We start from the raw sequence: 14,396 nt of genomic DNA on the forward strand, positions 1-14,396 counted from the left end.
TACGCTGTAACATCCTTTGCCCTTTAGATGGCGCCGTTTACCGCGGCTTGAGGGGGTCGCAACTCACTAGCCGGCCCCCATTGACTTTCATTGACTTTTTTTACAGAGTCACACAATTTTTAGTGACAGAAAAAAGAAGGACGCTATTCTGAAATGGGTTAAATAACCCCTCTTTACGCACGAATAATCTATTTTTTCGCCTATAAAAACAACTCCATCGGTTAGAAACAGACGCCAACAGACGCCAATTTATTTTTTTATTTTAAAATAACCATATGTAGTAACATCCTTTGCCCAATAGATGGCGCCGTTTACCGCGGCTTGAGGGGGTCGCAACTCACTAGCTCCTAGTCACAATTTTTTTTATTTTTAAAAAAAGAAAAACCCCATTGAATGAGACACGACTACGTATTCAGAAGCATCGGTAAGTCTCTTTTTATTTATTTAAAAAACATAAAACAGATGGATAACATTTTTTAATATTCACTATAACTAGATTAAGTGAGCCTCATACTAATTTACATTCACGCACGCCCATCCGGGGTGTGAAGATTGGTCGTGGTGTTGAGGGGGGGTCGCCGTTTCCCACCGTTTGGTACATTTTATCAGTATTCGTGTGAAAAATTTCATGAATACAAGGGCTCGTTTCCCCCATAATACTTCAAAAGCTGGTAGGATCCTTCCTGTAAGATAAAAAAAAAGTTTTTTTTATCACTTGATAGAGTTTCCTCTCAGACAACAAAGCTACTGTTTGGGGATTCAAAGGAAGTACGTAGACAATCGGTGGGGGGTGACCGGAATCATTTGTTTGTTAAAGGGGGTGGGGGGGACCGGAAAACAACAAAGCTACTATTTGGGGGGTTCAAAGGAAGTACGTATACAATCGGTGGGGGGTGACCGGAACCCTATGTTTGTTAAAGGGGGTGGGGGGACCGGAAAACATGTGTTTGATGTTGTGGGAAACAGAATGTCATCAATCATTTTTGACAGAAGCCGTCCTGGGGTTCTGATTGGCTAGGACGATGAGGGGGGTGGCTTCCAACCTCTGATTGGTTAAGACGATGAGGGGGGTGGGGTGGGGGGGTGCAGAATGTCATCAATCATTTTTGACAGAAGCCGTCCTGGGGTTCTGATTGGTTAAGAAGGTGGCAAGTGGGTAGGGCTTAATTCAAAATAACGGCTTCTGATTGGCTAAGATGCCGGAAGGGGGCGGGGCTTACTTCAAAGGGCTATTTATGGGGGGCAATAAATCACTTTTTGACATTTGCCGTCCTTTACATATATATGTGATGTATTGAGACACAAATGCGCAAATTTCTTCATCAGAGGCTTCATCAAATACTGGGGCACCTTCAACCCATATGAGGCAATGAATGTGAGGACTTCCTCTGTGTTGGAATTCTAATCTGGAAAAAAAGTCGATGACTTTACCAATCGGTTTTGCCGAAGACAGGATCAGATCTCTGAACAGAGCTTCCACACGTTTGTCAAACATACGCATCGCTGTCACTGGATTGCTGCGTAGAATCTCACACTTTGCGTCCCAGTCGAGGTCAGCGAAATTCACTTCTTCACCTTGTTGTGCTTTAATGGCAGTGATGACTTCTTCCCAACGCATTTCGGCAGCAGAGAATGTGCAAAAGAAAGTGGGTGTGCCCAGCTGTCGGATCATGGCGAAAAGATCTTTGGTGGTTCTTTCCCAGTAGGCTGGCGTGCCTCTCAATGGCGTCATGAAGCGAAGTGCATCTTTGTTGTGTACCAGTTTTTCAACTTCACGTTTGTCTTGCAGCATAGCATTGTTTATTCTTCGACCATCTCTGGTAAAAGGTTTACCTTTGCGTAGCTGTATTCTCATGCTTGATGTCGCTTGGTAGATTTCAGTCACAAACTGAGCAAAGAACAAGTAGTTTATATCTCGAGCGAAACGTTCATCCACACAACACAGACGTGTTTTAAAATACTTGCTTGGAGTGAGTTTCCGTTGCCTCTCTTCATCAAGGGTGTTTTCCCCAGTTGGAAACTGCACTGGAAACGCCATGGCCTCAAGTTTGGGAGTCTTGAAAAAGCTGACTGGGTTGTTTCTTTCTGCGGGGGCAACAGAGTAAATTCCCTCAGTAAAACTCAGAATTTCATCTGACACGTCATTAGGTTGGAGACACGATTCAAAAATGACACCACCATTTGGTTCATCACCTTCTTCCACATTTTCAGCATTTTGTTGTGGTTGCTGTGTTTTATCACGCTTATCATTTTGGGAGTCACTGTTTACTTCACAGAGTGCATTACTCTCAAATCTGTTTATCTCTACCAGGTCCTCCTCATTATAATCACTGTCATTCATTTCATCTTCATCAGAGCTAGTCTCATCATCAGTGAGGGTTGGGTCACAAAGGTCAGCATCGTCGCGAATAGTTATGTCTCTGTACTGTGGATGAATTTGTTTCAATGTATTCAGAGCACGCACTAGGTTCGACCAAGTGACAGTTTGGAAGAGCTGATGACCTTTGTAGCAAAGTCGTCGCTTCAGTTTCACTCTCAACACCTGTGACTCACTTCTCAATCTCGGCAAAGCATTGACTGTCTCTTGTACCTCAGACGGAACACAGACCACATTACCACGAATGGATTGCTGTCGGCCTTTCGGGAGGGGGACAATTTTGGCAAATGAGATGCATTTTGCAATGAGGTGTCTCTCTAGTATGTTCAAACCACACAATTCATTCGGAATATCTGCAAGTGTGAGATTGTTTGCCACAGCCAGAGCTGGCATTTTACCATTGCTGAGATCTGTATGGCAGGTGTGACATATCCACTCTTTTTTCCTCTCAACTGGTACTTTGCATAATGTCTTACATTGACGATTGCAAACATGAACAAACTTTCCTGTGAGGCAAATTTCAACAACGGGCTTGTTTTTCTTATATTTGGACAACTGGCGTACTTGATTAGGAAATAATGCTCTGTGGCAAACTGTGCAAATAAAGGTTGGTCCATTTTTTACCTGAGCTTTAAATAGCTCAACAGCTTTCATGAGTTGACGGTCATTTCTCTCTTGACATAATCTGTTGATGACTCTGTATCTCTGAAGTAGTTTCATCGCAGTGCATATTGTATTAGTCTTCATCCTTAGTCGTCTCATGTTTTCCTTCTGTTTGGATCTGAATGCAGGGTCATTTGCATAACGCTGTTTGATATAGGCACGCTTTTTGTTCCTAACATCATCATCATGAGAATATCTTTGGTTCATATAGGACCGCTGTTTGGTCCTAAAGTCATCATCATGACTATATCTTTGTTTGATATAGGCACGCTTTTTGTTCCTAACATCATCATCATGAGAATATCTTTGGTTCATATAGGACCGCTGTTTGGTCCTAAAGTCATCATCATGACTATATCTTTGTTTGATATAGGCACGCTTTTTGTTCCTAACATCATCATCATGAGAATATCTTTGGTTCATATAGGACCGCTGTTTGGTCCTAAAGTCATCATCATGACTGTATCTTTGTTTCATATAGGACTGTTGTTTGGCCCTAAAGTCATCATCATGACTATAACTTTGTTTTATATAGGAGCGCTGTTTGGCCCTAAAGTCATCATCCTGACTATATCTTTGTTTGATATAGGAGCGCTGCCGTATTTTAATTGTGTCATCTTTGCAAAAGCGTTTTATTCCATTGAGCTTTTGTTTTTCACGAAAATTTAGGTCTTGTTCATAGCGACTCGTAATGTAAGACATTTTACACTGTCTGACCTCTGGATTTTTACTGTATCTTTCTTTGTTTTTCATGTTGACATTTATTCGCCTGGTTTCCCGTTTTGTAGCTCGCATCATGGCTTTATCATGCAACTTTTCCTGAGCTTTAATTCGTCTTTGAATTGTTTTCCTCCGTGATTTCGAAATTTTCACCACATCTTGTATTTTTTGTCGTGGACCACACGATTTTGTACATACCATTTGACTATAGGTCGCTTGCACATGTCGTCACTTCCGCCTCGGATTTGTCGTAGTCGCCATGCTGGGTGGCCTCCATTTACGTAGTGATTCGGTCTAACACGTATCTATCACGTTTGTTGTCTGCGTTTAAAATGGTACATTGTTGCTGCATCGTTGGCTGTTCGAACAAAGCCAAGGGGGAAAATGGTCGGCCTTTCTTCCGAATTCCGAAAATAACTAGGAACCAGGGCCTGGAGACAGAGGAGTGCTGACTCCGGAGGGAAGTCGTTACTTTGGGCTCGTGTGTGCAGCCATCACTTTGTGAGCGGTAAGCTTGTTTACCTTTATTTAATGCATGAGGATTAATAACGTTTCGACCGCCCATATATGGGCAAGTTGCTTATGTTTTGGATTCATGAGCAAGCAAGTTCGGTAGTACAAGCTGGCTAGCGGACGTTAGCCGAAAGCTAACATCGAACATTTTCACCCAAGTAGTGCCAGTGCAAAGTGTTTACTGCTGAAATTGGATTGATTAGTCTTGGGCTCTTAACGCCGATAACATGTTTTTTGGTGGCAAAATGTGAACTTGGAAAAAAGAGACAGAAGGGGGTGATGCAAGAAAACAGACCCCCGGTAGCCTACACATCATGCTAAAGAACTTATTCACGGCCACCCTACTGCGGCAAAATAACCAGTCTTTCCATATTTTATTTGTTTATTTTAACAGGTCGCCCTGCGCCCGTTTTTCTGTCCAATCATCCCGACTGGGCTCCAACATTAAAGTTGGGTCCCAAGTTACAACATCTATGTCTCAGCCCAGTCGGTGCCAAGATATGAACGTGCACAGGAGAGACAAGCAAAGAAAAGACGACTCGAAGTGGCAGAGAGTTTGTTGCAGTTATGCAGCCAGATGGCTCCAGTAACCTGTACCCTCAAGTACTGCTGACATCATTGACTCTGGTATGCCACTCAGAATTCATTACATGATATATTGTATGCATGAGTGAATGTATGTGTTTATGTTTGTGTGTGTACACGCACCTTATATTTTAGAGACATTTGGAAGTGTTTATAGAAATAAGTATTTGCCTGTAGCAATGTTCATACATTAAAAAATGCAACAAAATGTGTACATTTCTTTTACACTGACAAAAAAACTATACTACTGTACTATATTAAACCTTTTACTGGTACCGTATTTTTTTGTGATCTTTTTTTTTTATTATTATTATTTCTTTAGGGATCTCATGCCACACCGACTTGATTGCCAATGACATGATGGAAACGAAGGCGAGCATCAAAGCATTGGAGGAGGACAACATGCGACTGTTTGGCGCTAATAAAGGCAGCGATTATACAAATTCTATTGTTGGGTTTGTTTACAAAGCTATACATAAGACAAATGACAGGATTTGACTCAATGTGCAATATGGTCCCTCTTAAAGTAATGGCATAAATCTCTATTATTTCTAAAAGCACAAAAAATGAAGTGAATAATGATTAGATGTAGTAATTTCAGGGATAAAATTGAACTGTTAATTAATGTATTTATTTTAGCACAGGTGCCTACCATCCTGATGACGGTATGATGTAATGTTGATGGGGTACGCAATGACTTTCATTATACTATGTACAGAGGAAAAAGTTGCTCTCTTTTAAATTTGTTTAATGTAAGACAAGTACCAGTACTGTGTTACAGTTTTCCCAATAATCCTTGTTTCACACTTGTCACAAAACCACTGTCCTTTTGGCAGTCTAGATTGGCACACTTCAAGTGATATCATTTGATTTTACAATCTGCTGCAGCACAAAAAACTACTTTATTCCACATCTTTGAAGTACATGAGCAAGTGGTAGGTGACAGCGGCTGAGCAGGAACACTGGAAGTCCACTGCTGATCTAGTAAATGCTCTCCCGAGCAGTTCAGGTAAGGAGGGGATTTGGGGAAAAAAAAAACTCTGGCTTTTCCAGCTGACCAAAACGAGCGATCTGGGTGGACTCGCTCAATCACACTTTGTCCACACCACAAAGTCGCAGAAGTCCCGTCCAGTTAAACTCATCTGTGCCTGAATCTGAAAATATTACAAACATTGTAATGAAAATATGAAACATAGAATTAAATAAGAAACTACAAAAAGTAAAGCCATACATACCTGGTAATAATATTGGTGTTGTCGTGACAAGTGATGGGAATTGTTGCCATCCGGCACCAGACAGAAATTGGGTGTTGTGACAGCCTCCTTAACCGTGAGATCATAAGAAAAGCTGTCAGTATGCTCAGTAGTTACCATGAACACGTTTTATTGTACTGGAAACTGAAACTAAAAATACGTCCTCTGAGAGTGGTTAACCTTAACCATTTAGAATAAGTTGATTAAGTAACATGTAACTAGTGAAAGGGTAGCATTAAATTTAATTAAGCCACGGGGAGGCTGTGCATAGTTACTTTTTATTCTTATACGCTCTGCCATATTTGCCTGTTATAAAATGATTAGAAAAACCACATCAGGTAAACCCAGCTGTGCATGTAAACACAATGATAACAGGAAGCCTGAGAACAAATCAACATTTTTGTGTGCAGAATTACCAACACAATGTGGTTTACTTACGTGCAACAGCAACCGTTTCTTCTGATGCGATGTTAAAGTTTACACTCTGTATCCACCCGCTTACAAAATAATTGTAAGCCTCCAGGGATTTGTTGGGGTGTTATGGGGCATGTTGTCAACACGAGGTAGTGAAAAATGTCCAGAGAAGTCACATTTGGCCAGCAAGCTTTCTCCGTCAAAAAAAAAATCACCCTTGGTCAGGACGTAATTAGGATCAATCCCACCACACAGAGACACCTTCTGCCTGTATCGTTGTTTTTGATCTTCCGGTAAATCGTGAAAATACTGCGTAAATGACATCAGGTTGATAAGCTCTACCGTGTAACTCACGAGTGTACATTGTGAACCGGCGGACACCCAAGATGGCGCCCGAAGAAAAAACTCCCATGATGCATTACGATGTGCAAGCGACCTATTGCCATGTAACCCTTCACTTACCATGCATTGTTTACTAGTACCCGGCCTGGACTCGCTCGGCACCAAATGTGTCATCACGGCAGAGGACTGGCTGGACGTAACGTCATCATTGCGTGTCGCCTGGAGAGACCGATATGTACAGGGGGCCATCTTGTGGTCACCGGCATTGTCAACAGGTTGAAATCTTACCGGCATCACTTCGTACTGGGTTGTAGAGGCGGCGCCACACGCGGTGAAAACCTGTATCAGTTTGTCTATTAGATCGTTCAAACAGGTAAATAGCAACATGACAGCTGTACCGTGTGAATTACCGGGTGAAACTGGCAGCCCATCACAATCTCTGGCATGCGGATCAAAATAGCCATATCTTTCTTGGTGCCGGAAAACAGCAATGAACAGTGAATTAATAACTATTAGAGCATAATAATTTACCTCTGACACCAGGCACTGAAGTCTGTCACGTAGGTTCATAAATGTCACATCAGCAATAGAAGAAGTAAACAAACCATACATTGATTGACACTTTATTAATTCATGTTGTTTATTAAAGCCATTCACAATTGCTGGAATTTCATCAGTTGCCAAATAATTATGTTGGAATCGTCCTGCTGCTTTCAACACAGCCACAGTACCCTGATAGAGCTCGTTGCCTCGATCAAGAATAAGGTCCAGGTCAGCGCTGGTCACATTGTCTATCTCCTGCAGGACAGCTAGAAATGTAGCAGAGTTTGCAGCACATTGACTGTTTCTGGAATCACCATACTTTGGATGACTCTGACTATAGGATGCCAAAATATGTGTTACGGAATCATGATGTACAGATGACATTACCTCCACAGGGTATCCAGGTTCAACATCCATCGGCTCTGTAGTGGGTGTAGATTTACCTGCACTTCCACAGTCTGTGTTTTTCTTACGCTGCTCCCAGCTCAACTTGGCAGCTTGCGCCTTCTTACCTTTGCGTGGCATGGCTCGTGTTTTGCACTTCTCAGTTCGATCCCAAACCACAAGGGATAATAAAAGTGACTGTACAATCCCAACCACAAGGGATAAAAAGGTACTTCACAATCCCAACCACAAGGGATAAAAAGGTACTTCACGATCCCACACCACAGGGATAAAAAGTCTCAGATCCCAAACCACAAGGGATCGGGTCACAGTCTTGATCCCAAACCACAAGGGATCGGGTCACAGTCTTGATCCCAAACCACAAGGGACCGGTCAGTCTGTGATCCCAAACCACAAGGGACCGGTCAGTCTGTGATCCCAAACCACAAGGGACCTGTCAGTCTGTGATCCCAAACCACAAGGGACCTGTCAGTCTGTGATCCCAAATCACAATGGGATCAGTCCATCATCCCACACCACAAGGGACCAGTCAGTCACAGTCAGTCAGTCAGTCACGTTACACAGTGAGTGAAAGAAGACAGAGACAAAAAGTGGAGATCAGCGGAGATAGAGGGTTGGGGTATGACAAGTGGTCGCCTGGGAAAAGAGAGAAAAAAAAAAAGCTTTACTACTAGCGTACTAATTTATCCTTCTTATCTCACATATGATACAGCTCATCTTAGAAAGTATTGTGGCGCAACATATTTTGTGCGACCTTTGACCCACCAATGTATAAAGTTCTTAAATTGGACTTGAATTACTAAAAACTTAACAAGGAATTGTTTTGCATGAAAGTTTATAGTAAAACATTGTGAGATTGCATGCCGGTGCTTGAAAGCAGTAAAAATATTGTGAAATGATTTCAGTTTAGTATGTATTCAATGGCCACATTATAAAAAGTGATTATAAAATATGATGAGCGAGTACCGATACCAGCCACTGATACTTGACAAGCATAATCTGACCTCCTCAGTAGTAGCTGAAGAGGTACTAACGCAGCTTTACACATTAGCCAATCATCATGTATTTCAGAACTAAAAGTTCTTTGTTCGCATTTGTTTCGGTCATTGTGTTCAGTGAAATTTCAGTTTAAGTACTTTAAGGTATCGGTACTGTTCAGTACTTTAACAGTGAATAGCCAGAGAGGTATCAGTCGATTTGGGGGGGGGAGTAGTTTGTCACATCCCTAATAAAAATACATAATGGTAAATGCTAATAGAGAAATCACAATAAAAGAAAATTACAATATTCCAAACAAAAAGCTTGCACTGTAAATGTATAAAAGCGTATACACAACCGCGTCATGGGATCTGCGCATCTTACTGCTAAGAATAACCTTTTTATTTTTTATTTTAATAAAGTTAAACACCACAATTATTAAACATTTTTGGATGGCTGGCCGGCTGGAATCCACACCTCACCTTCGAATCAAAGCGATTGTGTCCTTAAGGTTGGGTGGGGGGTGGGGCAGAGAGAGAGAGAGAAATCAATTATTGTACTTGAACATGAATAGAAGTCAAACCTACAAAATGTTGAAGTATTATTTAAAATACAACATACGATACAGGCTAAAGGTGTGGACGCACCTAAACCAATGTGTTTGGTTTATTTCCATGGCTATTTAGTACATTCTCACGAAAGGCAGTGAAATAATTGGATTGGTTTCAAGCATATAAACAAACATTACAAGTGTAACAAAAAAAAAACAAGTTTAAAATAAAATAATTTAAAGGACGAAAGGAACATTTGTCAATATAATCCAGTATTTACATGTTCAAGGAGTAGGAAGAAGTACACATACTTATCTAGTCCTACTCCCGATTATTTCTATAATATGGAAAGTAACAAATTCTTCATGTACAATAACATACATACAAAAATACAATAAAAAGAAATATGCCTGTCCCAATGTGCGCAGATAATAAAGAAGAGAAGAAACCAAAGGAAAGCCCCACATATTCAACACGACAAATTCCCAGATCTCACACACATACAGTGCTGCTCAAAAGTTTGTGAACCTCTTAAGCTATTTTGTTTTTCCAATGGTTTCAACCTGATTTTATTGTTCAATCTGAACCATTACATTTTATATGAAATGGCAGGTGTAGGTTTATCAATTCTATTCGTTTTTTGTTTTTGTTTTTGTTTTTTTATCAATTGTGTAATCAAAACTAAATTTAATTTTTTTTTGGTCAATTAATGTCGGTGCAAAAGTAAGTGAACCCTGAGCTGTACTGATTAAAACAAACAGTCAAGTAGGACAAATTGGTAGCTAAACTAACCACTGAAATGGACCAATAAAATGAGAAAAGTTTAGTGAAAAAATTGTGCATCACTGATTGAAGCAGAGACAAAACCACATCACTTTAGTCTTACTCAGGTGAACCCATACAGGTCAGTCATGCTGAGAGGAAGAGAAATGTCAGGGGACCATAGGAAGTGGGTAGTGACAGCACATCTGTCTGGGGAAAGCTATAAACTCATCTAAAAAAAATAGCTTCATCATTTCACTGTGAAACAAATCATCTGCAACTAGAGAACACTGAAAATTTCTACAACCCTGCCTAGATGTGGATGACATTCAATAATATCAGAAGAGCCACAGGAAAAATAATTCATGTAAAAGACAATCCAAACATCTCAACATCATGCAGACCTCTTTTGCTGCATCTGGGACACATGTGCATGCGTCAACAATCAGAAGAAGTCAATCAACAAGGCTTTCATGGAAGGCTTGTTCAGTAGAAGGCTCTGCTCACAAAAAGATCAAAGATGCCGATGTCAACTTTGCCAGAGAGCACGTGGATGAAGCCTTTTGGAAGTCCCCTCTGTGGGGACAGTGAGTCCAAAATTGTTTGGTGAAAAGTCAACACTGCATAGCAGCAAAAGAACCTTCATCCTACAGTGAAGCATGGTGGTGAGAATGTTATGTTCTGGCCTGGCTTTTCATCCTCAGAACCTGGACAACTTCACATAGTCGAGGAAATCATGAATTCAGAAGAAAATTGTGAAATCATGGAACATAACCTGAAGCTGTCCTTTGTGAAGTTAAAGCTCCGCGGAAGATGGATCATGCAACATTATAATAAACCACAGAAATCCAGCAATATACAATGAAGGAATGGCTGAAGAACAACAAAATTCATGTTCTGGATGTGGCCAGTCAAAATTGTGACTTAATTTTTTCAAAATGCTGTGGCGGGAACTGAAGCAGGTAGTTTATGCTCGACAGCCATCCAACCTCACAATTGGCTACATTTTGCAAGGAAGAGTGGCAAAAATCCCCCAAAGTAGGTGTGAAAGACTGAAGTCATGAAAAAAAAAAAAGATAAATCCTACTAATTATCTGTCATACAATTTACCAGCTGATTACGGTCACATCTACAGCTTGTGGCAACTTGTTTGTGCACTCACAATTCAGACAGCGAGAGGTGTATGTATGCAGCTTCCAAAAAGTCAGTACGATCAACATCTGCAAACAAAAAGCAAACATAACAGCAATCAAGAAGATTAGTGCTGTCTTTTTTCTTAATCTGGTAACAATTAATAACAGAAAGCAGATATTGGCTTGTCTCAATCTTGTAACAAGGATTTATTGGGTTGGTTCTATTTCTAGTTTTTATGTTGTTTTACCCTTGGTTTTCAACTCTTATAAGAAGCCCATCTAAGTTTTTTTTTTTTGTATTATTAACAGATATATCTGTATATATATTTCTACATGTGCACTTTTTTTTTTTAAATAAAATTGTTATCCTATTGAAAATTCCTAACATTTCTGATACTTTCCCTATGCAACGCAATGCAAATGCTTCCTTTATACAATGAAAACAAATGACAGATTGTACTGCTTTTTCCTGTGGAAACCATACAAAGTGAAGTGTTGCAGTAGTCAAATGAGCTGCAACAAATTTTGAAATAAAAATATCCACACAAATCAAACAATGATCCAAAGTCCAATGCTTTTCAATGAGCGGAGAGCTTCCTTTTACCGAATTGACTACCATTTTGATTTGTGATGTAATCTCGGAATAGTCAATAATGGCTCAAAAACCTGATGTAATTGAGAAAAAAACAGACCAATTTTGGATTCCGCAGCCAAACGATGATTACAAATAACCAGCAGACCTAACACCGGTGTTTTTAACAACTCCCCAGTTTAAGCCGTCACGTTTGCCGACATCGAAATAAAATGGTGGTCGTTGGATGACGTTAATCTCTGGTTATTTGGCTTTCACGAAGCACAAACCAACTATGTGTACAAGCGATACAAAGAGAGCACAGTCTTATTCCCCCTCCAAGTCGAAAAAGTCATGTACGTAATTGTGACTGCCGTTCGTTGGCGAACATACGTGTCAACGGTGCTTGTAGCATCGTTAGCTAGCTACCGTTAGCAAGGAGACACGCGTTATATATATGAACTAAACGTTTTAGGTTTATGCTGCTTATACGTGGGGACAACCAAACACCAAATAAACCTAAAAGCGATGGTTTATGGTAGGTTAGACCACAATATTGAACATGTAGCCGTCTTATTAATTCAGGCTACATTTAAAGCGACTTACCACCATACGCCGGAAGTTGTCTGAGGGACGTCGTGGTACCTCCTGTTTCTCTCAAGTTGGGCCAGCCGCGGTTAGTGTGCATGGTGAGAGTAAGTAAATGTCATTTAAATTATTTAAATGTATATTGAATTAAGTTTAATAATACATCGAAAGCATTAAATTATCAAAGTATATTTTTTATATATCAGATATGAAAGTTAATACCAATCAAAACAAGCCTTTGTAGGCATATTTGTCATTCTATTTATTGGAGGTTCTAGTAACTGCGTACCGTAGGACGGAGCCCCAGACATGACATTGAAGGGAAAAAAAATAGTTCGTGCGCACGAACACCTACTTCGTGCACACGAACTACTGCTGTGTGTGCACAAATTCGTTGCAAAGTGCGCACTCAGTTGGTTGTTCAAGCGCACTAAATAGTTCGAGCGTGCGTACTAAGTAGCTGTGTCTTTGTACAGGTCAGATAGATAGCCGAATCGAACACTGCGGTCAGGCCAGCCGCCACTCGAAAAGACGAAGTCAAGCTAGCCGCCCCAACGATTGTTAATACTGTGCATTACGGTAACGTGCCGACGTGCCCCTGCGTTGGCCACCTTCAAAATAAAAGCTGATGAAACACCTGGTTTATGGTTTAAAATAAAGAATCATAAAAAAACAACGGTTTGTTATTCCAGAACCAGACCAGTTCTAAGGGACACTACTCCACCCCAGGTATCCAACCAAAGTACTTTGAACAAAATCTGATGTTGCATTTCAAAATAAAACTCATATGAACATTGAAATCTCGACTATTATTGCTGATTTCAAAAAATCATAAAAAAATTATGGTTTGTTATCCCAGGACCAGACCAGTTCTAAGGGACACTACACCACCCAAGGTATCCAACCAAAGTACTTTGAACAAAATCTGATGTTGCATTTCAAAATAAAACCCATTTGAAAATTGAAATCTCGACTATAATCCCTGATTTCAAAAAATCATTAAAAATTCATGGTTTGTTATCCCAGGACCAGACCAGTTCTAAGGGACACAACAGCACCCCAGGTATCCAACCAAAATACTTTGAACAAAATCTGATGTTGCATTTCAAAATAAAACTCATTTGAAAATTGCAATCTCGACTATAATCCCTGATTTAAAAAAATAATTAAAAATTCATGGTTTGTTATCCCAGGACCAGACCAGTTCTGAGGGACACTACAGCACCCCAGGTATCCCGCCAAAGTACTTTGAACAAAATCTGATGTTGCATTTCAAAATAAAACTCATTTGAAAATTTAAATCTCGACTATAATCCCTGATTTAAAAAAATCATTAAAAATTCATGGTTTGTTATCCCAGGACCAGACCAGTTCTAAGGGACACGACACCACCCCAGGTATCCAACCAAAGTACTTTGAACAAAATCTGATGTTGCATTTCAAAATAAAACTCATTTGAAAATGAAATCTCGACATTAATCCCTGATTTAAAAAAATCATTAAAAATTCATGGTTTGTTATCCTAGGACCAGACGAGTTCTAAGGGACACTACACCACCCCAGGTATCCAACCAAAGTACTTTGAACAAAATCTGATGTTGCATTTCAAAATAAAACTCATTTGAAAATGAAATCTCGACATTAATCCCTGATTTAAAAAAATCATTAAAAATTCATGGTTTGTTATCCTAGGACCAGACGAGTTCTAAGGGACACTACACCACCCCAGGTATCCAACCAAAGTACTTTGAACAAAATCTGATGTTGCATTTCAAAATAAAACTCATTTGAAAATTGCAATCTTGACTATAATCCCTGATTTCAAAAAATCATTAAAAATTCATGGTTTGTTATCCCAGGACCAGACGAGTTCTAAGGGACACTACACCATCCCAGGTATCCAACCAAAGTACTTTGAACAAAATCTGATGTTGCATTTCAAAATAAAACCCATTTGAAAATTTAAATCTCGACTACTATTGTTGATTTCAAAAAATC

The 14,396-nt window shown here is 39.9% G+C and overlaps 1 protein-coding gene and 1 long non-coding RNA gene across 13 annotated transcripts in view; one reads left to right on the top strand and one right to left on the bottom strand.

Annotated features, from left to right (window-relative positions):
* Nucleotides 1-501: 501 nt before the first annotated feature.
* LOC144023468 (uncharacterized) overlaps nt 502-14,396 on the bottom strand; it is a 50,606-nt gene continuing 36,711 nt past the window's right edge. For 2 of the 12 annotated variants that reach the window (XM_077528976.1, XM_077528978.1), the window contains exons 2-9: nt 12,417-12,458; nt 11,269-11,326; nt 9,276-9,298; nt 7,278-8,451; nt 7,156-7,206; nt 6,988-7,086; nt 1,966-2,085; nt 502-1,888 (exon numbers count right to left, since the gene is read on the bottom strand). In XM_077528976.1, the coding sequence (XP_077385102.1) occupies nt 1,217-1,888; nt 1,966-2,085; nt 6,988-7,086; nt 7,156-7,206; nt 7,278-7,331 (996 nt within the window). In that variant the 5' untranslated portion in view covers nt 7,332-8,451; nt 9,276-9,298; nt 11,269-11,326; nt 12,417-12,458 and the 3' untranslated portion in view covers nt 502-1,216. Of the gene's footprint in view, nt 1,889-1,961; nt 2,086-6,987; nt 7,087-7,155; nt 7,207-7,277; nt 8,452-9,275; nt 9,299-11,268; nt 11,327-12,416; nt 12,967-14,396 lie in introns of those variants that run through there. The other 10 variants (XM_077528974.1, XM_077528979.1, XM_077528975.1 and 7 more) reach the window with 9 other exon arrangements.
* Nucleotides 3,532-5,698, top strand: LOC144023469 (uncharacterized). Its single transcript, XR_013284554.1, has 3 exons — nt 3,532-4,268; nt 4,668-4,900; nt 5,181-5,698. It is a non-coding gene; the product is annotated as an uncharacterized LOC144023469 (long non-coding RNA).

This window comes from Festucalex cinctus, chromosome 8, assembly GCF_051991245.1.
Source record: "Festucalex cinctus isolate MCC-2025b chromosome 8, RoL_Fcin_1.0, whole genome shotgun sequence".
NCBI lineage: Eukaryota > Metazoa > Chordata > Actinopteri > Syngnathiformes > Syngnathidae > Festucalex > Festucalex cinctus.